This window comes from Panthera leo, chromosome C2, assembly GCF_018350215.1.
Source record: "Panthera leo isolate Ple1 chromosome C2, P.leo_Ple1_pat1.1, whole genome shotgun sequence".
NCBI lineage: Eukaryota > Metazoa > Chordata > Mammalia > Carnivora > Felidae > Panthera > Panthera leo.
The window spans coordinates 52,396,970-52,424,259 of record NC_056687.1 but is presented as its reverse complement, the minus strand read 5'-3'; the positions used below and the strand labels follow the sequence as shown (position 1 = coordinate 52,424,259).

The following is a 27,290-nucleotide window of genomic DNA, read 5'->3' as shown; positions in this document are numbered from 1 at the left end:
AAATTATCCTCTGTCTGCATCATTCTTTTCAGCTATGATACTGATAAAAGCTGAGGGGCTGGCCCTTCAAGACCATATATGATGGCAAGATATAGCCCCTAGCTTTATTTTATCTAGCTAAATAGAACACACAACAGAATGGTCCTACTTTGGAGGTTCAGAGATGTGTTCATGAAGGCATTGTGGGTAGACCTAGAATCTACATCAAGCCATTTGCTGTCATCATTCTTCATTTTAGAGTTACCTGTTTTTGAAGAGATTTTTATAGCTTATCTGGATAATGAAAACTTGAGTGTTTGTAATTATGGTTTCCTATGAGCAGCTTTTTATCTCTTTTCCCCTGAAATCTCTTAACACTGAGGGAAAAGGCAGGATCACTGGCAGATGCCAAAAACAATCACAAAAAACCCCCCACAACTTTCAAAGGACATTCTACAGGTGTCCCTTTTCCCCAAGAACAACACCGTTCTCTCTCAAGCTGCCCAAGTACGTACAATTTTTAATGTCAGCCAGCTGCCACACAACAGGACAAAATGATAGTAGTTAAGCCCAAGTAATAATCCGTAAGCACTTACTGGTAAGTAAAACACAAATTCCTCAGGAGGAGGGTTACCATTTCCCAAGCACTTGAGAGTGATGTTATCCCCTTCTTTGATGGCATTTTTTGATGGCAGCACTTGTATTGTCACTTGTTCAGTAGGATCTACAAGAGTCACAGACACAAGTTAACCATTTTCATCAAGTACCAAATTACTCTGTACATACAATATAAATGACTAAATTATACACAATTTTCTCAAGAAGCTAGTAATGGTAATTACTTAAATGTATCTTTTTATAGAGGGATTGAAGTTAATAGCTACTTGCTAAAACAAGTACTAATCTTGGTTAGAGCAAACTACAAAGAGACCTTGTTACATAAAAACCAATTTCTTCTTAGCAAAATGTCTTTAACTGAGGTAGAAATGACCATAATTATTTTATGTGTAAAAGACCAGTAGGAACAATCTCACTGCATGATTTCATTATAAGGACATTTAACTCTATTATATGAACCTCACGGTTTGGAAAGACTGGATCAGCTAGCATAGTAGCTAAAACTGTTAGGTCACCCCTATGCTCATCTTATATAATAATACCTTATATTGAATAAAAAGAGACATGAGCTAAACAACCAGCAAGATTTTGGGCATGCAGGAGAGTAGATCAGTTTTCAAAAAGATGAATCCTGTGAACTGAAGGAGATCCTTAACCCAGTCAACAGGACTGTAAATGTATTGTAATTCTGTTCTGTTCATTGGGGCAAAGGTGCACTTTCCATTCCATTTTAGTCACTTTTTATGGAGAAAATAGGGCTAAAGGGTATTCTTTAGTAGAGGGTACTGCTAATAGTAGAACACTAAAAAAATTAAAGGCTTGGATACAAAGGACCATATGTAGCAAACAGGAAATAAGAGGAGGGGGTGTTGGCAGTTATAAATGACCCACGTTCTAATATACATACTTGTTATATAGCTGGATAATAAGAATAATAGAATAAGAGTAGGAGTAGAATAATAATCTATGAAGACTTACTGTTTTTATTAGCTAATAAAACAAATAAGTGATCGATTCAGAGGTGTTTTTTTTTTCTATCTCTTGCTATCATTTCTTTCTCTTCCCAAAATCAAAATGCATACAAAACTTAAAAGGGTTGATATAGATTACTGTGTTGCCTTTTCTTCATGCATGGGGTCTCTCTGAATATTTGCCCAGGATGTTCTGAAGGTAAACAGTGATTGGTTTAATATACTTTTTGTTAGTTTTCCTGAATTTCCGTGAGGCAGTTCCTTGATCAGCAGTTCCCAGTAGAGTTGGAAAGTAAATAAAGTTTGTTTTTTGCCATCCCCCTCTCTGACCTTCCATTTCTAGGTCTTCTTCACTCTTTTATGTGGCCCTTCACTGACAGTTTTGTCCTGTTGCTTGTCACTGTGAGACTACTCAATCAAAACTGACATCAGAACAGATAGGGATCACAATCTATCTGACTTTCTGCTTTATTTCAAAACTTCCCTTCTCTGTGTCCTCTTTCAATAGGCTCTGCTCTGCATTAGAGAACTGAAGAACTACAATGAGATCAGAGAGATGTGAGTTTTAACAGTAACTTTCTAGATGTTCAATGAACATGCCTCAAACAAAATCAACCATTACTTGCTCTCCCGTTGTCCCTATTTTGTTCTGTCCATTAGTAAATCATTCTGCCAGGTATTCTGCCTTTCTCTTATCTACTCTGTCACCAAGTCTTAGTGATTAATACTATTTTTTGCATCTGATTCTCTCCTTTTATTCCTACTAACACTTCTATAATCCAAGTTCTCCCATAGGCTACCTGAAATACTACCCTCAAACTTTAGTCAGTCCCTCATTCTAATCCTTCACATACATATTTCCTTTAAATCAGTTTTGAAGTAGTGTTTTGAATATTACAATGATATGCAAGATCCTTCATGTGATACCAATATGTGAAGATTGAAATAAAAATTTCTTAACCTTGTACCCATAATTGCCTTCAACTAGTTCAAGTATATACCTATATATACCACTACATAATAAGCAAGAGTCTATTTTAAATTTTCCTTGTCCCATCTTTCCATTTATGCTCTGCCCAATCATGAATTCATTTGTTTAGCAAATATTTATTTTGTGCAGGCACTAAGTGCTAAAGTTATAAAGTTGAAAACAGCATGATTTTCAATCTATTTATAAGGTCTAACAACATAAAAATTGCATATAATGTGATCATTGGTAGCTTATAGATGCATAAGACTGGGAAGGATATTGTAGGAGTTGATGCTATAGCTGGGTTTTAAAGAATAAGCAGGTGTTTGCTAGAAAATAAAAGTAAGGTAGTGACAGCAAATGGATAGGCAAGTAAGCAGTATTCTATGGGAGGCATCTGGAAAACAGAACAAGATGGAAGAAGATACAGTGAAGTGGTAAAGATTGAGACCATGGCTGCAAGAGATTCGAGGCATATCAAAATTGGGAGTGTTAAGAGAAGAGGGAAAGAAAAAGCTTGGTTCACAAAAGCAGACTTAGGGAATCCCAAGACTCCATCAAACATGGTAACATTCAGATCACAGAGGTTCCAGAAGAAGAGAGAGAAATAGGGGCAGAAGTTTTATTTGAGGAAATTATAGGTGAAAACTTTCCTAATCTGGGGAAGGAAACCAACATCCAAAGCCAAGAGGCACAGAGAGCTCCCTCAAAATCAACAAAACCAGGTCAACACGAAGACATATTGTAGTTAAATTTACAAAATATAAAGATAAAAAAAATCCTAAAAACACCAAGACAAAAGAAGTCCATAATTTATAAGGGAAGACCAATAAGGTTAGTAGCAGATCTCTCCACAGAAACTTGGCAGGTCCTAAGGGAGTGGCATAATATATTCAACATGCTGAATGGGAAAAATCTGCAGGCAAGAATACTCTATCCAGCAAGGCTATCATTCAGAGTAGAAGGAGAGATAAAGAGTTTTCCAGACAAACAAAAATTAAAGGAGTTTGTGATCACTAAACCAGTCCTGTAAGAACTATTTAAGGGAACTCTTTGAATAGGAAAGAAAGAATGACAATGACAAAGACTAGAAAGGGACAGAGAAAATCTCCAGAACAATGACAAAACAAGTCATAAAATGGCACTTAATTCATATATATCAATAATTACTCTGAGTGTAAATGAACTAAAAGCTCTAATCAAAATACATAGGGTATCAGAATTGATTAAAAAATAAAAACAAGACCCATCTATATGCGGCCTACAAGAGACTCATTTTAGGCCTAAGGACCCCTGCAGATTGAAAGTGAGGGGATAGAAAAACATTCAGCGCACAAATCGATGCCAAAAGAAAGTTAGGGTAGCAATTCTTACATCAGAAAACTAGATTTTAAGCCAAGGACTATAACGAGGCAAATAGGGGCACTATATCATAATAAATGGGTCTATCCAACAAGAAGCCCTAAAAATTGTAAATATTTATTCCCCCAACTTGGAAGAACCCAAATATGTAAAACAATAACAAACACACAGGAATACATCAATAATAATACAATAATAGAAGAGGACTTTAACACTCCACTTATATCACTGGACAGATCATCAAAGCAAAAATCAACAAGGAAACAAGGGCTTTGAATGATACACTAGACCAGATGGACTAAACAGATATATCAAGAACATTTCATTCTAAAGTAGAAGAATACACATTCTTTTAAGTGCATATGGGACATTCTCCAGAATAGATCACGTAGTAGGTCATAAATCAGGCCTTGACAAGTAACAAACATTGAGATAATACCATGTATATTTTCTGACCACACTGCTATGAAACTTGAAGTCAACTATAAGAAAAAATTTGGAAAGACCACAAATACATGGAGGTTAAAGAACATCCTACTCAAGAATGAATAGGTCAAACAGGACATTAAAGAAAAAAACAAGGAAATATAGAGAAACAAATGAGAATGAAAACATGGAGGTCCAAAACCTTTGAGATGTAGCAAAAGCAGTCATAAAAGAGAAGTATATAGCAATACAGTCCTACCTCAAGAAGCAAGAAAAATCTCAAATACATAATTAAACCTTACACCAAAAGGAGCTAGAATAACAACAACAAATGAAGCCTAAAGCCAGTAGAAGGAGGGAAATAATAAAAATTAGAAGAGAAATAAAGGATACAGAAACAAACAAACAGCTAGAACAGATCAATGAAACCAGGAGCTGGTTCTTTGAAAAAATTAATAAAATTGATAAACCCCTAGCCAGACTTACCAAAAAGAAAAAAGAAAGGATCCAAATAAATAAAATCACAAATGAGACAGAAGAAATAACAACCAACATAACAAGAATACAAACACTTATAAGAGAATATTATGAAAAATTATATGGCGACAAATTGGACAATCTGGAAAAAATGGATAAACTCCTAGAAACATATAAACTACCAAAACTGAAATAGGAAGAAACAGAAAATGCGAACAGACCAAAAACCAGCAAAGAAATTGAATCAATAATCACAAATCTCCCAACAAACATAAGTCCAGGGCCAGAAGGCTTCACAGGGGAATTCTACCAAACATTTAGAGAAGAGATAATACCTATTTTTCTCAAACTACTCCAAAAACTAGAAAAGGAAGGAAAACGTCCAAACTCATTCTATGAGGTCAGCATTAACCTAATTCCAAAACCAAACAAAGACTCCACTAAAAAAGTGAATTATAGGCCAATATCCCTGATGAACATGGACACAAAAATTCTCAACAAAATACTAGCAAATTGAATCCAACAGTACATTAAAAGAATCACTCACCATGATCAAGTGGGATTTATTCCTTGGTTGCAAGGGTGGTTCAATATGTGCAAATCAATCAACGTTAATACACCAACATTAAGAAAAGAAAGGATAAGAACCATGATACTATCAATAGATGCAGAAAGGACATTTTACAAAGTACAACATCCATTCTTGATAAAAACCCTAAAGAAATTAGGGATAGAGGGAATATACCTCAACATAATAAAGGCCACATAAACAACAACAACAACAACAAAAACAGCTAATATCATCCTCAATGGGGAAAAACTAAGACCTTTTCTTCTACCATCAGGAACAAGATAAAGATGTTCACTCTCACCACTATTATTTAACATAGTACTGGGAGTTCCAGTCTCAGTAATCAAACAACAAAAAGAAATAAAATCCATCCAATCAGCCAGGAAGAAGTCAAACTTTCACTATTTGCAGATGACATGATACTCTGTGTAGAAACCTGAAAGACGCCACCAAAAATTGCTAGAACTCATACATGAATTCAGTAGAGTCACAGGACACAAAATCAATGTCCAGAAACCAATAATGAAGCAGCAGAACAAAAAAAATCAAGGAATCAATCCCATTTACAATTGCACCAAAAACCATAAAATACCTAGGAATAAATGTAACCAAAGAGGTAAAAGTTTTCAGAGTACAGATCTGAAAACTATGAAGCACTCATTAAAGAAATGGAAGATGACACAAAGAAATGCAAAAACTTTCTCTGCTCTTGGAATGGAAGAATAAAAACATTTTAACAAAAATGTTGATACTACCCAAAGCAATCTACACATTTGATGCAATCTCTACCCAAAATACCACCAGCATTTTTCACAGAGCTAGAACAAACAATCCTACAATTTGTATGGAACCACAAAAGACCCCAAATAGCCAAAGCAACCTTGGAAAAGCAAAGCAAAGCTGGAGGCATCACAATTTTGAACCTTAATCTATATTATAAAGCTATAGTCATCAAGACAGTATGGTACTGGAACAAAAACAGACACAGATCAATGGAACAGAATAGAAAACTCAGAAATGGACCCACAACTATATGATCAACTAAACTTTATCAAAGCAGGAAAGAATATCCAATGGAAAAAAGATAGCCTCTTTACAAATGGTGCTGAGAAAACTGGACAGCAACATGCAAAAGAATGAAACTAGATCACCTCCTTACACCATACACAAAAATAAATTCAAAATGGATGAATGACTTAACTGTGAGACTGCAAACCATCAAAATCTTAGAGGACAACAAGGGCAGTAACCTCTTTCACATCAGCCGTAGCAATTTCTTCATAGATATGTCTAGATATGTCTTCTGAGGCAAGAGAAACAAAAGAAACCTGAACTATAAAGGGACCTCACCAAGATAAAGAGCTTCTGCACAGTGAACAAAACAATCAATGAAACTAAAAGCCAATCTTCAGAATGGGAGAATGTATTTGCAAATGACATATCTGATAAGGGATTAGTATCCAAATATACAAAAATGTATAGAACTCAACATCCAAAAAATAAATAACCCAGTTAAAAAATGGGCAGAAGACATGAATGGACATTTTTCGAAAGAAGACATACAAATGGCTAACAGACATATGAAAAGATGCTCAGTATTACCCATCATCAGGGAAACTGAAATCGAAACTGCAGTGAGATATCACCTCAAACCTGTCAGAATGGCTAAAATTCACAATACAGGAAACAACAGGCATTGGCAAGGATGCAGAGAAAGGGGAACCCTCTTGCACCATTGGTGGGAATGCAAACTGGTACAGTCACTCTGGAAAACAGTATGGAGGTTCTTCAAAAAGTTAAAAATAGAACTACCCTATGACCCAGAAATTACACTATCCTTTACCCAAAGGATACAAAAATACTAATTTGAAAGTTATTTGCACCCTGATGTTTATAGCAGGATTATCAATAGTCAAATTATGGAAAGAGCCAAAATGTCTATCAACTGATGAATGGATAAAGAAGAGTGGGATGTGTGTTTGTATGCACGTACACACACACACACACAATGGAATATACACACACATACACATACACACATAATGGAATATTACTCAGCCATAAAAAGAATGAAATCTTGCCATTTGCAATGGTGTGGATGGAGCTAGAGAGTATCTTGCTAAGCAACATAAATCAAAGACAATTTTATGAAAGAAACATATGATTTCACTCATATATAGAATTTAAGAAACATAACAGAAGAACATAGGGGAAAAGAAAGAGAGAGAGGCAAACCATAAAACAGACTCTTAACTATAGAGAACAAACTGAGGGCTGCTGGAGAGGAGATGTGCAGGAGTTGGGTTAAATGGGTGGTGGGGATTAACGAGGGCACTGCACTTGTGATGAGTACCTGGTGTCGTATGTAAGTGATGAATCACTAAATCCTACCCCTGAAACTAATATTACACTGTATGTTAACTAACTGGAATTTAAATTAAAACATGGAAGAAACAATATTTGGGGTGTGAAGGTTAATCTGAGAGATCTGAGGAGTCATTAAAAAACTGTCATCACACAGCACTAACATGGTCACATTTGTTTTTAGAAAGATATTTCTGGCAGCAGCTTGGAGGGCAGTTTGGAGTGAACAAAAGGAATATTATTTTGGAAATCACAGAAATACTGGCGATGACAAATGGTGGCATATTCTTAGGCAGCGTCAGAGGCAGAATCAGACAAACATAAAGATTAAAGAACTAGATTCTATAAAACTTTATTACTGACTGGACAGGGTAAGGGAGACAAGGGTAGGAGTAGACTAGTGCATCTTTCTCAAGATAAATTGATCAAATTTCTATATTATGAATGTATTCTTTGTCCCTTCTGTTTAGCTCCCTCCTTCTCCTCTCTGAAGTCACCTAGAGCAGTGGGTCTCCAAGTGTGGTCCTCTGATGAACAGCATGAGTATCACCAGGGAATTTGTTACACATGCAAAGTGCTGGACCCTTCCCCACAACTACTGGATGAGAAACTTCAGAGCAGGATCCAGTGATCTGTGTTCTAAGTCCTTCTGGTGATTCTGATGCACACAAAAGCCTGAGAATCACTGTCCTTGGGCATCTGAGCTTTGGGGGCTATTTTACTGAGTTCTGAGTGTCACTTACCACTTGCAACCTTGCACTGACAATTTCCTCCTGATGTAGTTATCTTGTTTCTCTATTGGAGTAGTAAACTCCTTGAATGCCAGGACTATATCTTAAGCACTTTTATATCTTTACTGTGAAGCCCAGCACTGCATACATTTTGCCTTCTTAAAAGCCGTGCCAAATGCACCCCCTCCCCCCCACATCCAGCCACAATAAAATCATTTCCTTCTTATTCTTCCAAGGACTTTTCTGCCTACCCAACTCCTCATGACTGATACATACATTCCTGTTTTTTCTTAAGCCAATTTCCCCATCCTTATTACTCATCTTGATGCTCTTTCCTATCTTGTACTCTTGCACTTACACCAAGATAGTTTATTTCCAACTGGATATTTTTGAACAGACAGAATTCTGCCTTTACTTACAGAAATAATAGTTTGATGTTAGATAAGCTGTACATAGTGAAATCTTTTAAATCCTCGCTTTTAAGTCAAGTTGAAACTTACATACAACGTTTAAGGCAAAACAATCTCTTCTTGTTAGGGCGAGTGGAATTTTAGTTTTGTTTCTATATAATATTCTGCATTTTATGGAACCAAAATAGAAATGTAGATGAGACAAAACTCTCCAAAGGCTCAACTGGCATTTCTATTCTTTCTCCAGAGTAGATGCAGAAGTACTAGGTTATTCTACCCATACGGTAGTATTATAAGAAGTTTTGATTCATTTTTTAAAAATAATGACATGCTTTCTTACATTTCTCCAAAAGTGATATCTCTAGTTCTATGCTTACATAGTAATAATGATCGTATAGTAATAATAACACTAACTTAATAACAAGAGTTTAATGAGTGATATAGGATGCTATTTTAGATCTGTGATTTCACTTAATCTCCATAACAACACTATGAGTTATTTTTTTTTCCAAACTGAGACCAAAAGCAGTTAAGCTCCTCTTCTAGAAACACACTGCACTGGGTCTGCATTATGAGTATGTTTGCTCTGAGTCTTGGCACCTGCCTTACAGTATAGAGAACAACATTGCAGAAAAGGATTCTAACCCAGTCTCCACGGCACTTTAGGTCAAGTCTCTGACCCTCACTTTACTGCTGAGTAAAATAATGTTGTTAGATCAGATGATCAAGAAGGTTCCTTTTTAGTATAATATTCTATGTTTCCAATCTATTAAATAAAGTTAACCAAATGTCTTGGAATACAACATCCTATTTAAACTTATGCAATTGATCTCATTATTAAAATACATTTTTTCATTAAAATGGAAATCCCATATCTAGAAGACCAATCAGTCATAAGCCTCTATTCATCTGTCATTCATTCAGAAAGTAATCAGATGGCATTTTGAACTCTTACAAAATTCATAGCCATGTGCCAGGCTAAGGACTACCCAAAGGGGTCAGACTAAGTCAGAGATCATGTCTTTAAGGAATTTAGCATCTAGCAGAATACAGAAGAGATGTTCAAAAATGACAAATGGAAAGTGAAAGGTTTCATAGGATAGTTAAGCATTCATTTTAAAAGGTCTTCCAAGGAGAAAGATATTATTTGAGTGAAGAACAGAAATGGGGGGTTGAAAGCAGAATTCAAAGAGCATGTGGATTGGGACTTAGAAGATTAATACCGTTTGAATACTCTCAGAAATTAAATTGCATAATTATATAGTTACTTACAATAAATATCAAAGATTGCTTGCTCAGAATGAACTGTTTTCTGGCCAGATGGTCCAAAATATGTCACAGAGCAGGTGAATGGCATTTGTATGTCAGCCTTGGTTGCCTTGTATTCCAGGGATGAAGTCATGGTATAGAGCTGAGTTACCGGGTCCATTTGCTTTTTAAAAATTATGACCACCACTGAAGAAAATAAGAATACTAATGATAGCATCTTTCATTGGAAAATCACAACACTTAATAGAATGTTGCAAAATCTTTGAGAAGTGGTTTTGTCCTTCTTACTATATTTAACAGGAGGGAAAATTGACATGTACTGAGGTAGAATGTCTTTTCAGAATGATGAAATCAGAGAAATAGACAGAAATAGAATCCTGGAATCCTATCTCCCACTCACTTTAATTAATGTCTAGAACATGCCATATACAGAAATAATTTTTCTCTGCTCTTGATTCTTCCACACAAGGGCTAAAATGATGTTTTAAAGAATCACTTAATGACTTAATGGTTACTTAAAGTAACAAAGCATAGAGTCATAGATCAAAGAGGGCAATATGTTTAGATGCAGGACAGTCTAAGGAATGCCAAGAGAAGAGAAAGTCAAAATAGGTCATCTGAATTTATTGCCCACTGCATACCCACCTCCTTCAAGGGGTTGTAGCACTTTTCCATTCCTGTACCACGTGATGTTGCCATCTGGATAACTGTCTTTTGAAATGCAGTCTCCCAACTGCAAAAAGAAGAGGGAATGTTGCTACCTTGTTTCCATCAGTGGTTGTCAATTTGAAAGTTTTAGACTCCTCAGAGGATGCAGTTTTTCCAAAGGTTCCCTGACCCATTCATTATCTGAGCATGGACGAGGGACTGAATAAATGCTCTCTTGCATTAAAAACAAGGTCTCATACTTAAAATTATGGTCTTGCCCATTTAAAAATATGCAATAGATGCTGCCACTTTTAATAAAATCACATTCATTTAAAAGCATTACCAAATTCATTTCGACATTATTCATTTTTAACATTAACTAAATAACATAACTACATTAACATTGGCTTTTCCCATGGTTCACAGATCTTAGTATGCAAGAGTCATTAAGTGGGGCTGCCTCTCCAGTCTTGTACTATATCAAGTTCAGATACATACACTTATATACTTACCAAATCTATAATTCCCACCACTCTTTTGCAAACGTGTTATAACTTTAATAGCTAGCATTGTTAAAAAATGTGATGCAGTAAAAATTTTTTAAAGATTAAAAAAATTTTTTTTTAAGTTTATTTATTAATTTTGAGAGACAGACAGAGAGATAGAGAGGGAAAGAGAGAATCCCAAGCAGGCTCCACACTGTCAGCACAGAGCCTGAGGCAAGGCTTGAATTCACAAGCCACCAGATCATGACCTGAGCTGAATCCAAGAGTTGGAGGCTCTACCAACCTGAGCCACCCAGGCACCCCTGTTATGCAGAAAAATTTAATCTGATTCAAAGAACTGTTTGTTTTTTTTCTTCACAAAGGAAAATTTAGGTATTTCAGTTAGTGAAAATAATATCATTAGTCCATTAGCCCAAATATAAACTCCAGTTTGTCCCTTCTCAATACAGCCTCTCTTCACACTTCTGCTAATGCGATTGTTCAAATCTGATCTTACCACATCTTTACCTCAACTTTTCAACAGTTTGATCTGTCAATAGGATAAAGTCCAAACTCCCACCATTACATAAGGCTTGTCATAACCCAGCTTCTCTTTACTTCTCCAGATTTATCTTTTATTGTACTCTCTTGCCCACTGTTCTGCTACACAAAGTTCCAGCGAAGTGAATAACTTGATGCTTCCTAAAAATGCCATTCTCCTTCATGTCATAGTATATCATGTTGTTGGAAAGCCTTTCTACCCTTGGCTTGGAGAAAATCTACTCATCTTTCACGACTCCACTTAACATTCAGTTCATTCAAACAAGAAAGGCTGATGTCTGATTCTTCCCCACTCTTCTCCCTTCAGAAATGATTACATCACCCTCCGTGTTCCCACTCTAACTCGGGCAGACTTTCTGATTGGCACTGGCAACCTTGCCACCTCCATAAGAGCAAAGTCTATCCTTATTTGTCCTGGCATCTGAAGCCAGGAGAAGACATTTAACATTAAGCTAAGTGAAGGCAATTAATCCAAGTTCTTACCTGTTTTAGCTGCTCTGTTTCGAGAAAAGGTGCTTTGCTTACAATTTCAGGTTTAGATGGTTGCTCTAAAGTTAAGTAGAGAAAGGTATTAAGTACACATGAAGGAACAAAAAGACATTTATGATTTGGATTATAGAAAAAGAATTCACTTATTCAAAGAAAAACAAGCGCAAGCAATAAAGACCACATCCCCATATAATCTGTAATTAAGGTATCTGGTTAGCCCACTACCTCCCAATATTTGCTTTATTATATTAAATACTATTTTAAATGCCTATTACACCTTTAAATAAAATACTGGTAATGTTTTCTGAATGCTTTATACAGTGAATATGGATTTGATAGTGAAACAGAGGTTAATATACTAATATGAATGTTGTTTCCAATTGATTATCATGTGTACTTTCTATTTACTAATAACTTCCAGCTACTTAGGTGAAGACCTGAATCCACAGTGGGTACTTGTTAAAAATGCAGAATCAGAGTATCTAGGGAAGTCCTATATAAATCTACTTTTTAAAACAAGTTTCCTATAAGATTCTCAGGCACACTGAGAATCATGGCTCTAAAATCATGGTAACTAAAAGGAGTTAAGGGATATAGAAGCTCAAGTTTTCTGTGTATCTCAAACCTCATCTTTAAAGTGAAGTCACATTACGAAACTTTAAATGTGGGGATATCCTTCAAATTTGGAACTGAGATAATGGAAAGAGCATTTTAAATATAGGAAGTTCTCACGGCGCCTGGGTGGCTCGGTCGGTTGAGCATCCAACTTCGGCTCAGGTCATGATCTCACGGTCCGTGAGTTCGAGCCCCGCGTCAGGCTCTGTGCTGACAGCTCAGAGCCTGGAGCCTGTTTCAGATTCTGTGTCTCCCTCTCTCTCTGCCTCTCCCCTGTTCATGCTCTGTCTCTCTCTGTCTCAAAAATAAATAAACGTTAAAAAAAAATTTTTTTTTTTTTAAATATAGGAAGTTCTGTAAGCATCCATTCTAAGAGAGCCCTCAGAAAGAACTGATTAAAAATCTCAGCAGGGCACCTGGGTGGCTCAATTGGGTAAGTAGTTAAGCATCTGACTCTTGGTTTTGGCTCAGGTCAAGATCTCACTGTTCCTGGGTTCAAGCCTCATATCAGTTCTGGGCTCACAGCACGGAGCCTGCTTGGGATTCTCTCTGCCCCTCCCCTGCTTGCTCTCTCTCTCTCTCTCTCTCTCTCTCTCTCTCAAAATAAATAAATAAATGTTTAAAAATCTTAGCAATAAGGCATTATTCAAACTTTATTTATTCCTTGATGTTACATATCTATCACTGATGGACTTTTTAATTTGCTTTAACAATTAGTCTATATAAAATGGAATTTGCCTCTTTGTATTGATTTTTGTGAATCTCAAGGAGCAAAACTATTCTATTTTCATATAAACACACAAATAAAAACAACCAGTTATTCTTTTGTTCATGGTCTAATGGATTACTGTCTCTAGTACCTTTAATTTTTACTACCAAACTAGATTAAATTGGCTTTTATATAATTATTACTCAATTTGCAATTCAGTTATCAGATATGCTGCCAACCCAGACAATTACAGAAAATAAAGATGAAGACAAAAAGTCTTTGGAACGGCAAAATGGATATCACCAAGACTATGTAAAAAAAAAAAAAAAAAAAAGCAAACTTCTTCATGCTAATATTAAGAGTTAATTTCCCTTTTGCAAGTATTTTATATTATAAATTGGAACAATGAATAATAATAGTATATCTTCCTATGTGTTCAGCTTGTGCACTTTAATTATAGGAGCACCTACTTACTATTGAGTCTATTGACTCTAGAAATATAATTCTAATTCAATTTTCATAAGATGATTGTTTTCTAAATATACGGATTAGAAACAAAACATAAGAAAGAGAAAATAGACAAAATACAGAAGAATGGAAAGGTATAACAGAGACAATTACATTAACACAAACAAGAAGTGAAACCTGATATTCTGGCTGTTAGAAATGTGACCAAAAAATTATTAAAAGCGGACCAAAAAAAAGTCAAAATAAACAGCAATTTCTGGGAAACACAGGGTAGGGGACTAAAGCCTTCCATATATCAGTTAAGCACTGGTGTTATCACTATTTTAATGTAAAGTCATTAATGTCCACAATTACAACCCTGAGTTACCGATAAAACATTACATTCCGTTCTGAATTTATGTTTTAAGCCAAAGTCTAAAACATTTGAGAGAAGGCTACATTCAAAATATTAAAACAAGATGAAAATTCTTGGTGCTTAAGTAAGTAAGCCAAAGTTCTCTGGGAACCAAAATCAATTATTTAGTGATACCTCTCTGAGAGCATAAGAGAGGTAAGATATTAAATTAATTTATGTAGTCAATCAAGAATCAAAATTAAGAAGAAAAAAAGAACAATTTTTTTGTTTGTTTCCCCTTCAGTAGTATCTATGCCTGGAATATACAAAGAGATATGAAAAATCAACTGAAAAAAAATCTGAGGTTCCTTTTTTTTTTTTAATTGAGGCTCTTAATACAAAATGTAGGTGGGTGGTGTTGCTAAGCTTCATTACTTTCTAAGTTTGCCAAAAAAAAAACTATATACCACAACGGCTGGGCGCATATGTCCTCTTATGCAGAATATATATATATTCTTCTGTTTCGTAACCTTGTGATGTCCAGTGCACATAAGATCATAAATACTTGTTGTGTTACAAATGTTGGTCCTTTACACATGGCCATGTTTACGTTTCTTCCATAAACATTTTTTAAAATGTATAGTTTTTTCAATAAAATGAAACTGGAAAAAACAGGAAACCTGGTGAAGAGTGCTTAAAGTTTAGGCCACTCCACTTTGTAACTCATTTTTTTTTATTTGGAAGAGTCACAGTGGGTATTGTGGAATAATGGTAATAGCTACTGGAATTCTTTGAGTTCTTTTCTCCCAAACTTTGGTTGCAAACCCACTAGATATTTTATATGTAATTTTCTTACATTAGTTTGTAACAATCAATGGGTATTAGTTGGAGAGCCATAAAAGAGGACACGTACTATTTTAGCAAAATTGCATATTGATTCCGAAGTGTTTAAAAAAAAAAAAAACTTTACATGAATTATGTCTTACTATAATTTAGGGATTCATAACTGAATGTAGAATTGAAAGGAAAAGTCATACAAGAAATTTATTTGCATTAGTAAAATAATTTTGCAAGAGCATCACAGCCAGCTGAGGATGAAGTGATGAAGACAAAACTTCCTATATCACCCACAATATACAGTGCTATTACCAAACACCACACATAGGACAGCTCAATTCGATATGGGAGGAAAGAAAGAAAAAAAAAGGTGCACTGGTTACATTGATTCACGAGAGCTTCTCAGTACTTTGTCATAAAGTACTTTGTCATAAAGTACTTTGTACTTTGTAAGAGTACTTTACCTCTTATAGCTTATTTTCCTCAAGAGATGGGGAAAGTACTTTTTATATTTAGAGAATCAAAATAAAATATACTGTGTAGGTCTCATTTGTTAAATAGGTCATTTTCTGCTTCCTTCAGTTAAAAAAAAAAAAAAAATTCCTTGCAGGTTGATTAACTTTTACAGGGCAGGGGGAGAGGAAGGATGCTCAGTTCTAATAAAACATGGAGAACAGTGTTCAAATGAAAGCTCTAAAGTAACTGTTTGAAGTCAACCAGCACTGCCCATCTCTAAGGGAAGAGCTGGTCCAAGTGTCCACCGACTCTGTCATGGAAACAGTCTTCCTTTTAACACCAGACAGTAGAGTACAGGAGGGCTTACCAATTAGCCTAGACTGTGGTTTTCAAATGCCTTTTTAGAGCTAGAGCCATTCTCCCTTTTGTGTTGTTGTTCCTAAATGAATTATCACAAAAAAACTTTGAAATATCTAGTGGGTGGAAGGCTAACTAATCGAAGCAGTGCCTCACCTGACCTACCAGCCCTCTTCATTAGCTACTCAAGAAAATCCTAGGAACACAGTGGGAAAACCACCCACAAGTTCAAAGCAGTCATTTTACTGTTGATGAGAGAATCGTAGTGCCAGACTAGTAAACCTCCCCAAAGTCAGAAATTAGCAGCAGACCTAACAAAGCCAGGTCTTCTGATAACCAGTCGGTGATGTTTCTGTTAAACTACTGACAGCCAGTTGGCAATCTGGGTACTCTTTTGAGCTCCAAGACTTTTGTACAATGACTGCAATGAATCTTTCAGACCTTTAAAGTCTCTACTGTTGTTTCTGAAATTTTTTTATGAACTTCAAATGTGCATGAAATGCAAACACAGTTTAATTCTGATGCCATCCAATTATTTTTTAAAAAGCTGTGCAAGAGGCACCTGGGTGGCTCAGTCGGTTAAGTGTTGTACTCCTGGTTTGGGATCAGGTCATGATCTCATGGTTTATGAGTTTGAGCCTTGCACTAGGCCTCTGTGCTAACAGCATAGAGCCTGCTTGGGATTCTCTCTCTCCTTCTCTCTGTATCTCCCCTGCTTGCTGTCTTTCTCTCAAAATAAATAAACTTTAAAAAAAGGAAAAAGAAAATAAAAAGCTGTACTAGTGGCAATAAAAAATGGGACTTATTTGAATCTGGCTTGCTTTATGGGCATGACTATTGTATCTGAGATACAGTTTAAAACTAAACAAACAAACCTACATCAGAGGTAACAGAGTCATCAGTCATGGCCTCACTTTGAATAAAAACAGTTTGAGTTTGCCCATGAGGATGGCACTCTGCAGCAAGCTGATCTGGGATTAGCTCACGTTAACCATACTTGATTCTATAGTACACAGTGCATGTTGCTAGGTGATTTGACAGAAGGAAACAGAGGACTGATTGATGAGTCTAGTAACTCTTAAGTGCCTGCAATATATACATGCACAGAATAAAAGCCTCCCTGTCACAGCTGTTGTTTGCTTCACAAAATGTGACCCAAAGTAAATTCATTATTTTTTTAAAAAAGCAAAGCCTCTATATGCTTTTGCAAACACTTTCCTTATCATGAGCTGCGCTGTTCATTTAACTGGACTTGGAGGTCCCACAGCTTCTAATATAAAATGCCATTTTCAAGAGTGTGTAACTTGTCTGTTTAAATTCTCCCTGGCCCAGAGCCTAGAATGCAAATTCTGTTTCTGAGAATCACTTTGTTTTCAACAACATTCAAAAGAGAGGGGGGGTAGGGAGGTGCTGACAGTATGTGGGGTGTGAGTTTGTTTTCACAATCATGGAAATCCTCTGTATTCCAAAATAGCATACAAATTTTATCAAAGTAGACCAACTGGATTTTTTTTTTCAGATTGCTGTATGATATTTTTAAAGTGTATTCTGAAAATTGTCACAAATGATTCTTCTAAAGGAAACAACCTGGATTTTCTCAACTTTCCTGTAGACCATCTTGCTATTTGATAATTTTTAACACAGTGAAAAAGAAACCCGACAATGACAAATCAATACATGTAACCTTCAGGGAGCTGTGACTTAATCTCTACCTACTGTGCGACATTCTTGTTGTGTACTTATATTTATGACATCATGGCCTAATAAAAAAAAAATATTTTGGTTTATTCTCTTTACAAAAAGTGTCCCTAGAAGTTCACCATCCATCTTCCTAATAACATCAAAGTGAAGTGAAAGAAAGAAAGAAAGAAAGAAAGAAAGAAAGAAAGAAAGAAAGAAAAAGAAAAATACATGGAACACTGGTAAATAAAGGATGCATATTATTTGGGATATTTAATGGAAGGCATGACTGGCAAATACTTGGAATTTGGTTTGAGTCATAAAATGACTGAAAAGGGTGGATGTTTTCTGGAAAGTGCCTTCTAAGCTGAAAGGTAATCAATTGAAACATATAATTGCTTTTACAAGGTTCTGGAGAACAAAGGTTTCCTTTGATAGTACAAACATTCTTTGAATCCATGTCATGAGCCCATAGGAGCTTTGAAATCTATGTAAATACTTAGGGACAGTTCTCCTTAGTCGCATAGGCTGTTATGCGGCTAAGAAAAATGGGGAAAATCCATGATTGTTTTCTGTAGTAGCAAGCCCCTCTAGGTTTCTGTCTTCCCTATTTATTTTAATAATTTCTAGGTGCGGTCAAGTTATCAGAAAACAGGGAAAAAATTGAAAACTGAGACCTTCTACCCTAATTAAAAAAGACTGGCATCCTGAAACGTTTGTGACCTATTTTTCTCCCTGTAATTTCTAAAATATTATGATGTAATAGGAGGTGGGATTTTTATTTGAATATTAAAAGATAAAATGTTTTAATTAGAACTTCTCAAGTCACTCATTTACATAGCTATTTGCACAGTAACATTAACTATATATTATCATTAGGCAAAGTAACTTTGCCATAATGACTACAGTAATTACTCCAAGTTTCTTCTGCCGACTTCTTCCAACCCTACTCTACTTTTTCTCCTTGGTGTATTCCACATACACATTCAGGGTGTGGTGAGCTTTTTTTTTTTTAATTTTGGAGCAATTTGCTAATACAACTGAACACTTTGAAGAAATATAGCAACGGCATTAAAGGCCAGGATATATATGTGTGTGTGCACGTGTGTGCGTATATAGTACTATACATATGTACACATGCAGAAAGCTTAGATTTCTCATTTATAACATGGCTTGGATTTGCCTGTATTTTGTTGTTTTTATATATCAAAATCTTAATTTTATATTATTCAGCCTAATACATATATATATGTATGTATATATGTGTGTGTGTGTGTGTGTGTGTGTATGTGCCTGATATGCACGGATATGTGTATCATATAGCTATGTATATTTCACAGAACATTTATTTGTACGTGTCAGTGAAAGTTAAAGATCACATGCCAGTTTTCACTTGGTAGTACTTCATATCACAGGAAATTTTACCCAACAAAACAACAGAGAATATTCTTCTAGTTCCTCACTGCAAAACTCCTATTTGAAATTCAGGTTTTTGGTTTTCCTCACTGACAGCATGCATGAGCAGAATGAAGATCGTTAGAAGTCCTCTTTACAGATACCTGCTGTGGAGACACCACAGAGAGTTCACTCTTCTTTCTAAAGAACATTTTCTAGTACAAGCCATCAATCCCACTTAGCAGTTACACCCCAGACTACTTACTGAACACCTTGACTGTTGTAGGTGCCTCAAACACATTGTCCTCAGTTACTAGCATGCACACAAATCTCTTCTCATCACTGATCCTTGCATTACTGATAGACAAAGTGTAGTTTTCTGAGAGGCTCAATCTGTCTTTGTATTCTGGCACATCATCGTATTGCACACTTTTCTTTGTAGAGGACCTGAAGGCAATAAATACTGGGGAGCCATCGGGCTTTTCCTAAAAATTAAAATAACACATTTTAAAAACAAGCATATTCAGATGTTTCAGGATTACATCCAAAGTAACACAATTTCCTTGGCCATATTCTTCTACCAATATTTATAGTTCTGTCTACGAAGAGTCATTGTGGATATGAGCTTCACATAAATTCTTTGGTTACAGAAAATTACTCTTCATAAGAGGAGAGGCTGTAAGTTCTTTTACAGGTTATCAGTTTAAATATGTGAAAATGGAAAGACAAAGCTATTGGAGTCTTAACTTTCCTTGCATCCAAACAACAGAATTAGTGACTGTTCTGAAACCAACAAGGGCTGGCATTAGGTCTAATATAAAAGAAAAAAATAGATGAAAACAAACATGCAAATGTACAAAATGATATTCAGCTAACCTTCCCAGCAAGCATACACATGGGCTGCAAACACTAATTTAGAAATCCTGGACGGTTATCTTTTGCATATTCATTACTTTAATCCACATACTTCAAATGTCCACACCTTTTAGTTTCAGCCAAAACTGACATAGCTGACCTTTACTCATAACATAATTTAATGAGTCTTCATGGAGGAACAGTATTTGCCCTTGTGAAACAATCATGTCCATTAAGCAACAGGATCAGATTAATCACTAAAATCCATAGTTTTGCTATCTGAGTCATAAAACTTAGCTCAAAGAGCTTTCGTGTAAAAACTTATTATCAAAATAAAATATAATCTGACATGAACAATTATGCCAAGAGCCCGAGACATATAATTCATCTCTTCCTTTGCTCCCACAAAAATCTTTTTACCAAATAAGCAATTTACTCTAAAATAGCAGCCAATCCCTTTAACTTACCTCACAAGGCCTTTGAGAAAATAAAATATGATAAAATATTTTAAAGTACATGGCAAAGTTCAAGGTGCTGTGGGAAGTTACATTTTTAGAATTATTAATATTTATTACTGTTATGGACTAAATGTTTGTGTCACCACCAAATTCATATGCTGAAGCCCTAACCCCTCAGTGTGTTGATATTTGGAGGGGAAGCCTTTGAGAGGTAATTAGGTTTATATGAGGTCCTGGGATGGTGCCCTTATGATGGGATTAGTAGCCTCATAAGAAGAGGAAGAGAGGTCTCTCTCTCCATGAAAACACAGGTCATATGAGCACATAGCAAAATGGCAGCTGTCTGCAAATAAGAAGGACCTTCACAAAGAGCCAAACCTGCGAGCACCTTGAGCTTAGATTCCTCTGCAAATAAGAAGGACCTTCACAAAGAGCCAAACCTGCGAGCACCTTGAGCTTAGATTCCCAAGCCTCCAGAACTATGAGAAATAAATATATTTTGTGTAAGCTCCCTACTCTATGGTATTTTGTTATAGCGCCCCAAGCCAAGGTAATTACTAAGCTAATTTTAGAGTCCAAAAGTTTTATTTGGTTGAACATCTGAATACATCAATAATATTCTCCTTAAATTTTTTAATTTTCCCATGGTTTACAAAGCAAATCCTTGCTCTCAATCATTCCTTCACTGAGAGAAAGATGTTAAACCAGTCCCTTATATTTCTATATTCAAACATTCACATAATGAATAATAGTTATTAAATTTTGAGCATTTAATTATATGCCAGGTATCTTCTTTGGGCTCTCCATGCATTAACTGATTTAATACTCATAACAACCCTGAAGGTTAGAGTTGCAATATTAGATCCATTTACAGATTACACAGTACAGACAGAGGTTGCTTAAATAAATCATCCAGGAGCCCAGCTAGTGTGTCCCAGGAGAGCCAAGGTTGAAGTTCCACACCCTAGCTCCATCATGACTGCACCGTACTGCTCTTGATAGCTGTCAGATACCCCTTCTGTCCCAGGCACTGAGGCAGATGCTGGAGAAGAGGTGGGGGTGAGGTGTGGACTCAGGGAACTATGATCTCTATTCACAGGGGATTATTGTGCAGGTGGGGAAAAGCTAATCCATCCTTCCCCTGTTTGCTCCCTTTCACTCTTTCCAAACCTACCATTTATCTTTCATTAAATTAGAGCCTTTGTACTATGTCTACAAATCAACACTGTTTTTAGAGCACATGGTACTTCATACATATCTCATCAGTTTATTGCTGAAGCTTTTGGCTTAATTAACAATTTGAAAATTGTCATTATTGTTTGCACTACCACTGTACCAGTTCAGTTTAGGTGAAAATTATTCCCTGAATTATCATCAGGAATGTTTATGATTACAGTGTTTCACCATCTGCGTTCCATTCATTTTGGCAGGAAGTTTGGCGCAACAGGTCAAGTATGTGGTAGTCTCACTTGGAGTTTTAGGGGAGTGAATAGACTCATAGGCCATAGCTTCCTACTTCTAGTTTAATAAGAAACCAGAAATAGTTCAAAATTGCCCACTGTGATCTAGGTATCAGAAGGAGAGCACAGAGGAAGTCCCCTTCCTCTGCTTCCATATGACCCTCGTACAAGCACGTACGTTTAGAGATCCACAGCCCAACAGTCGTAACAGGTACCTTGTGCCAAGGGCTCAGTCAATATTCTGATAAGAATTACTTCATGGAACCCTCACAACACTGTAAGGAAGATTACTCTTATCACCTCATTTTATAGATGAGACAATGGAGGTTCATTCACGTGTCCAGAATCCCACAAGTATACGGCAGAATATGTCAGTCTGACTTAAGAACGTACATTTTGAAAGACTGTGTTCTATCCTTCCTTGAGTGCAACCTTAAGTACATTTCCCAAAGTGTGTTCTGCAAAATGTTTGTTCTGGCAGATACTTGAAAGAAAAAGTTGGTGGTTAAAAAAATCTAAGAAATGAATCAATCTTAGACAATTCATAATGCATTTTAGTGTGTGAAAAGCTCTGAGAAGTATTGTGATAAAGTTTTCAAAAATTATTTGACCATAGGATTTTTTTTTTCCTATTTAAATACGTTTTAACATTTTGGGGAACTTGGGAAAAACTGCCTACTGTGTTCAAGGAAATATATGGCTACTTTAAGCTTGCAAACTACCATGAGTCTCATGTGATTCAGCCTTAGGAAATTGTGCCACACAGCTACCTTTTGTTGGTTTCGGTAATTAAGTTGAAACATTGTATCATTAGATGTTACCTAGCCACCCTATATCCATCTACCAGGATATCTACCCTCCATTTCCAGACCCATCTGTACCTTGACACCTGAGAAGATATGATGTGTTATCCGTAAGAAATGACTAAAGGAACAAATGTTAAATGTAAAAAGGACCTGCCACATCAATATGTTCCTAAGACAATACTAAAAACAAGCTTCTAACGCTGATGACTAATTCCCAATGAATATTTGGGTACTCTAGCAACTAGTGTATTTTGCCTTTGCAATAGCCACACCAAATAGAACATGAGTATACGGAGAAAGGCTGCCGTCTTTCACTGAGCTCTGTCCTATATTCCACTGATTTTACTCTGGAACTCTGCCTTTTCCTCTGCCTCTAACATTTAAGGTTAAATCTTTCAGACTAATATGATCTAAGAATTACGTGTTTATTGGCTTTATTTTAAAATAGCACTTCTTATGTAAGACTTAGGAATTACTCTTTTGAGATATTCAACACATTAATTCTACCTTCCTACACTTGTACTCACAGTTGAATATTGCCATTATGTTAATTTGAAATTCACATTTACTCACAGAAGGAATAGTATCTCAAAAACAAACAAACATAAACAAACAAACAAAAATCAAAAACTAGAAGCAGTTAACCAAGTCCAAGGTAGGTCACACTTACATATTTCCATTTTCCAAACATGAGATTGTGAGGTACATCAAGTCGGCAAGGCATAATAATGGTATCTCCATATGCTGAATTTACAGTATACCATCCAAGGCCTTTAGATGAAAGGAAGAAAAAAGAGAGATTTTAAATGTTTTCTTGAAGTAACCAAGCAAATAACTTTAGTTCAAGATATATGTCTTAATGAAGATTATCTATTATAATTTTATCTTATATGACTATAGAAAGTATGAAGCTAGAACATACTTCCTACTTAAATAGCAACAATTCTTCTTTAGCTACTAAGCTTTGGAATGTCACACATTCAAATTTATAGACCCCTCAATTTTACCAGGGAATAGATAAGTGTGTATCCCAAAGGAACATAGTGGAATCTGAAAGGATATTCTCTTCTTAACTGGATGTCATAAGAAAAAAATTATACTCTATTTCACAGTCACATGGAACTACACAAAGATCATCATTTTTAAAATTCTCAAAATTAGCTTTATATATATTTGTGTTTTTCATTGAAAATACTGTCAAATTTAACCTCTGGAAAATTTTAAAAAACTATTAAAAACTGAGAACTAATACATATAAGACCACAACTAAATTTTAAAAGTAGAAAAATGAAACTGAAAATGGCTTATTTTATAGTAGCAATGGTTAATATACTGGTTTTAATTTTAATTACACATAAAATATTAACAAGACAGGAATCTGTAGCATAAAAATTCTTTGTAAAGTGTTTACCAAGTGGTTACTCTGAATTTTGTATAGACAATCTAACTCAAACCATAATCTGCTACTAAGGTACAGAAGACTTCCTGATCTTATTTAATTTTTTATCGAGGAAAAATTTAGATGATAAAAATTAAATTGTCAAAACCCCCACAACTTTAGCATATGTATGCAACATACTATACAAATCTGTATATATTCATGAAGTTTAAAAGCCTCAGGGATTTAACTTGGCAATAGTACTTAGGAAACATCTCAGATTTTTCATCTTAGTTTATTCACAACTGTTTTTAATAGTAAATATGTTTTCAATTAAATATCTATTAAGATGTGTCATAATTGGATATAGAGTATGAAGGGGCTATTTTAAACTGTAGAGGGGGAAAAAAGATATTTTGTCCACCAGGTGGTGCTGAAGCGCAAAGCTAAGGCAATTTGCAACACAAATAAATACCATTTTATGATTTACTGAGGAAACAAGACAGAATGAACACTATCTTTCACTGTTACCCATCCGTCACAATGTGTAGGAAAATTTCATATGGGGATAAAAATCATTAATCTTAGTAGAGAAAAAAAAAGGTAATAAAATTCCTATTTTAAAATTCTATCAACCAAGGAAGATACTTCCCTTTAAAGCAATTTTGCTCAGTGAACAAAATCATTATTACAAACACAAACTTCATGTAAACATGCCACAGAACAACTAGTTTCCAGAATTTTTAACATGATTAAAATAAAGAATACAAATTATAAGTCATAATAATGTGTTTTTCACTTGCTATTAAAGTAATTTACCAAAGCTGTTTATTGTATGTATGGTATTATAATAAAAAATTACCTCACTAATTTATAAGTTGTTTAGTGTTTCCCATACTGCAATGCTAATTCCTTTTAACTTAGAACTATCGCAGAGCATAAGACTGTAAATGAAGAAACGGTCTCTTCAGTTGTGAGGGTTTAGATATGTGGTTGCAGATATGCAAACTAATGAGAATTAAGAAATTACTTTATTTTTCAATATAGTGCTTGTTTTCTATACTACTTTGTATCCTAGATGTGGAACTTTTATTATGTATTTTAAAATCTGTTCATGTACTACACCGATGCAGGGATATCAGCCCAAGAAAACTATTTTCTGATTTGACATTTTGTTTTTTCATCAGTATATAGCAAGTTGCTTAAATATGTAATGACTCTAAGATGATCTCCATCTGTACCTTAAATTATGACAGGATACACACCTCTATTTCCTATCATTATAAAAGCACACCTTTTTTTGACAACTGGTGGTACTCCCATGGTTGGTCAAGAAGTGAAAACAGTTTATAAAGCTTAGGTACCAATGAGGTGAATCCTTTACCAGGTATACAGGGAAAATAAGAAAATTATTTTTGCAAAAAGTGTAATTCTTTCCTATTTCTTACAGACCACTTTTCTCATTCTTATAGAATGTTAATGTGCTATATAGATACCAAATTTTGCAATAGATTTTTTCTTTTTTTTTTAATTTTTTTTTAACGTTTATTTATTTTTGAGACAGAGAGAGACAGAGCATGAATGGGGGAGGGTCAGAGAGAGGGAGACACAGAATCTGAAACAGGCTCCAGGCTCTGAGCTGTCAGCACAAAGCCCGACGCAGGGCTCAAACTCTCAGGCCGCGAGATCATGCATGACCTGAGCCGAAGTTGGCTGCTTAACCGACTGAGCCACCCAGGCGCCCCAGATTTTATTTTCTTTAAATTTACTTATTTTGAGAGACAGAGCGTGCACATGAGTGGGGGAGGGGCAGAAAGAGAGAGAGAGAGAGAAAGAATCCCAAGTAGGCTCTGTGCTGTCAGTGCAGAGTTCAAAACAGGGTTCAAGTCCACGACGCTGGGATCATGACCTGATGAGATCAAGAGTTGGACGGGCACTTAACCAACAGAACCACCCAGGTGCCCCCGTAATAAAATTTAAAGTTACATGAATTTCAAGTACATAGCGTTTTATTAGCATGATGGAAGTGCAACAATAAAGGAATGGGACAAAATATTCTTATCTTTGTATCCCCAAGAGCAATGCCTGGCATTGAACAGACATCGTATTAGATTTCTCACTTGAATATCTGAAGTCCTTTCCATTTTGGTTATTACATTAACATCTTTGAAAATCAGGGAGAAGTTGGCAACAGTGTAACTTTGGGGATTCTGAAGGCTGTCTTAGATTGTCTCTGATGTGCAGAGAACGTGGATTTGCTTGCATGGCACTCATTCTTGAAGAGAAACAAACACAAAGCAAACAATCTTATAATAATTCATGGATGACACTATAGAAGAGAATATTTCTCTCTATGGAACTTACTTATTAATTTCAAGAGAAAGTAAGGATTATTTGTGCTCTGTGTTTTGCAAACGATGATGTGAAATGTCTTTTTTCTTACTGTGATGACTACAAAGCAAAGGGTTGTTTTTAAAAGTATTTAAGAATTCATAAGTTGGGTCTTTTAATGACAGCTTGATATCCAAAATTAGCCAGGACGGAACTCTTAAGAGAATAATAAACCTAAGGGAAATAAGACATGTGACAAGAATGAGGGCAGTAGGTAAAAGGCCAATGGTTACAGACGGAAGCACTGGTCTACAGACCTAGGGCACAATGAATAATAATCAGTTGGATTGTATTAGGAATCACAGATGTGATGATTTCAGAAATCATTTTCAAGTTGGCTATAAACATCAACTTTCCTCTTTCCTAAGAGTATACCAACTCCCAGGTTCATCTGATGCAGAGACTAGGACTACTTGAATGTGCAGTAGAGCTAACATCCCTAACCCTGTAGAGATAGAGTGGCTACAAAACCACTGTGATTTGGTGATGAATTAGCATCCTGATTTCTACAGATGTCTCAGTCTTTGAGATGAAGTGTCAGTGACACACACACCCAAAGAACCTGTCAACATAAATGGTTCTGTTTGTACTTTTCATAGAAGCAAAAGATTTTATCTTTGATTTGCTAAGTCTGAATTGAATTTAGCTCACTAAAATTCCTCGGCAGTTTTCTCCCTGTAATATTAGTTGGTTAAATTATTCATGGTTTTATAACCTAGAGATTATTGGACTATTACAAATATAGAATGGCTATGATGTC

At 35.5% G+C, this 27,290-nt stretch overlaps 1 protein-coding gene across 2 annotated transcripts in view; it reads right to left on the bottom strand.

Annotated features, from left to right (window-relative positions):
- The window catches only part of ALCAM (activated leukocyte cell adhesion molecule), a 210,143-nt gene that overhangs the window by 30,784 nt on the left and 152,069 nt on the right, over positions 1 to 27,290 (bottom strand). For both annotated transcript variants that reach the window (XM_042955955.1, XM_042955956.1), the window contains exons 2-7: positions 23,432 to 23,532; positions 19,448 to 19,667; positions 12,326 to 12,390; positions 10,794 to 10,881; positions 10,152 to 10,334; positions 576 to 703 (exon numbers count right to left, since the gene is read on the bottom strand). In XM_042955955.1, the coding sequence (XP_042811889.1) occupies positions 576 to 703; positions 10,152 to 10,334; positions 10,794 to 10,881; positions 12,326 to 12,390; positions 19,448 to 19,667; positions 23,432 to 23,532 (785 nt within the window). The remainder of the gene's footprint in view (positions 1 to 575; positions 704 to 10,151; positions 10,335 to 10,793; positions 10,882 to 12,325; positions 12,391 to 19,447; positions 19,668 to 23,431; positions 23,533 to 27,290) is intronic.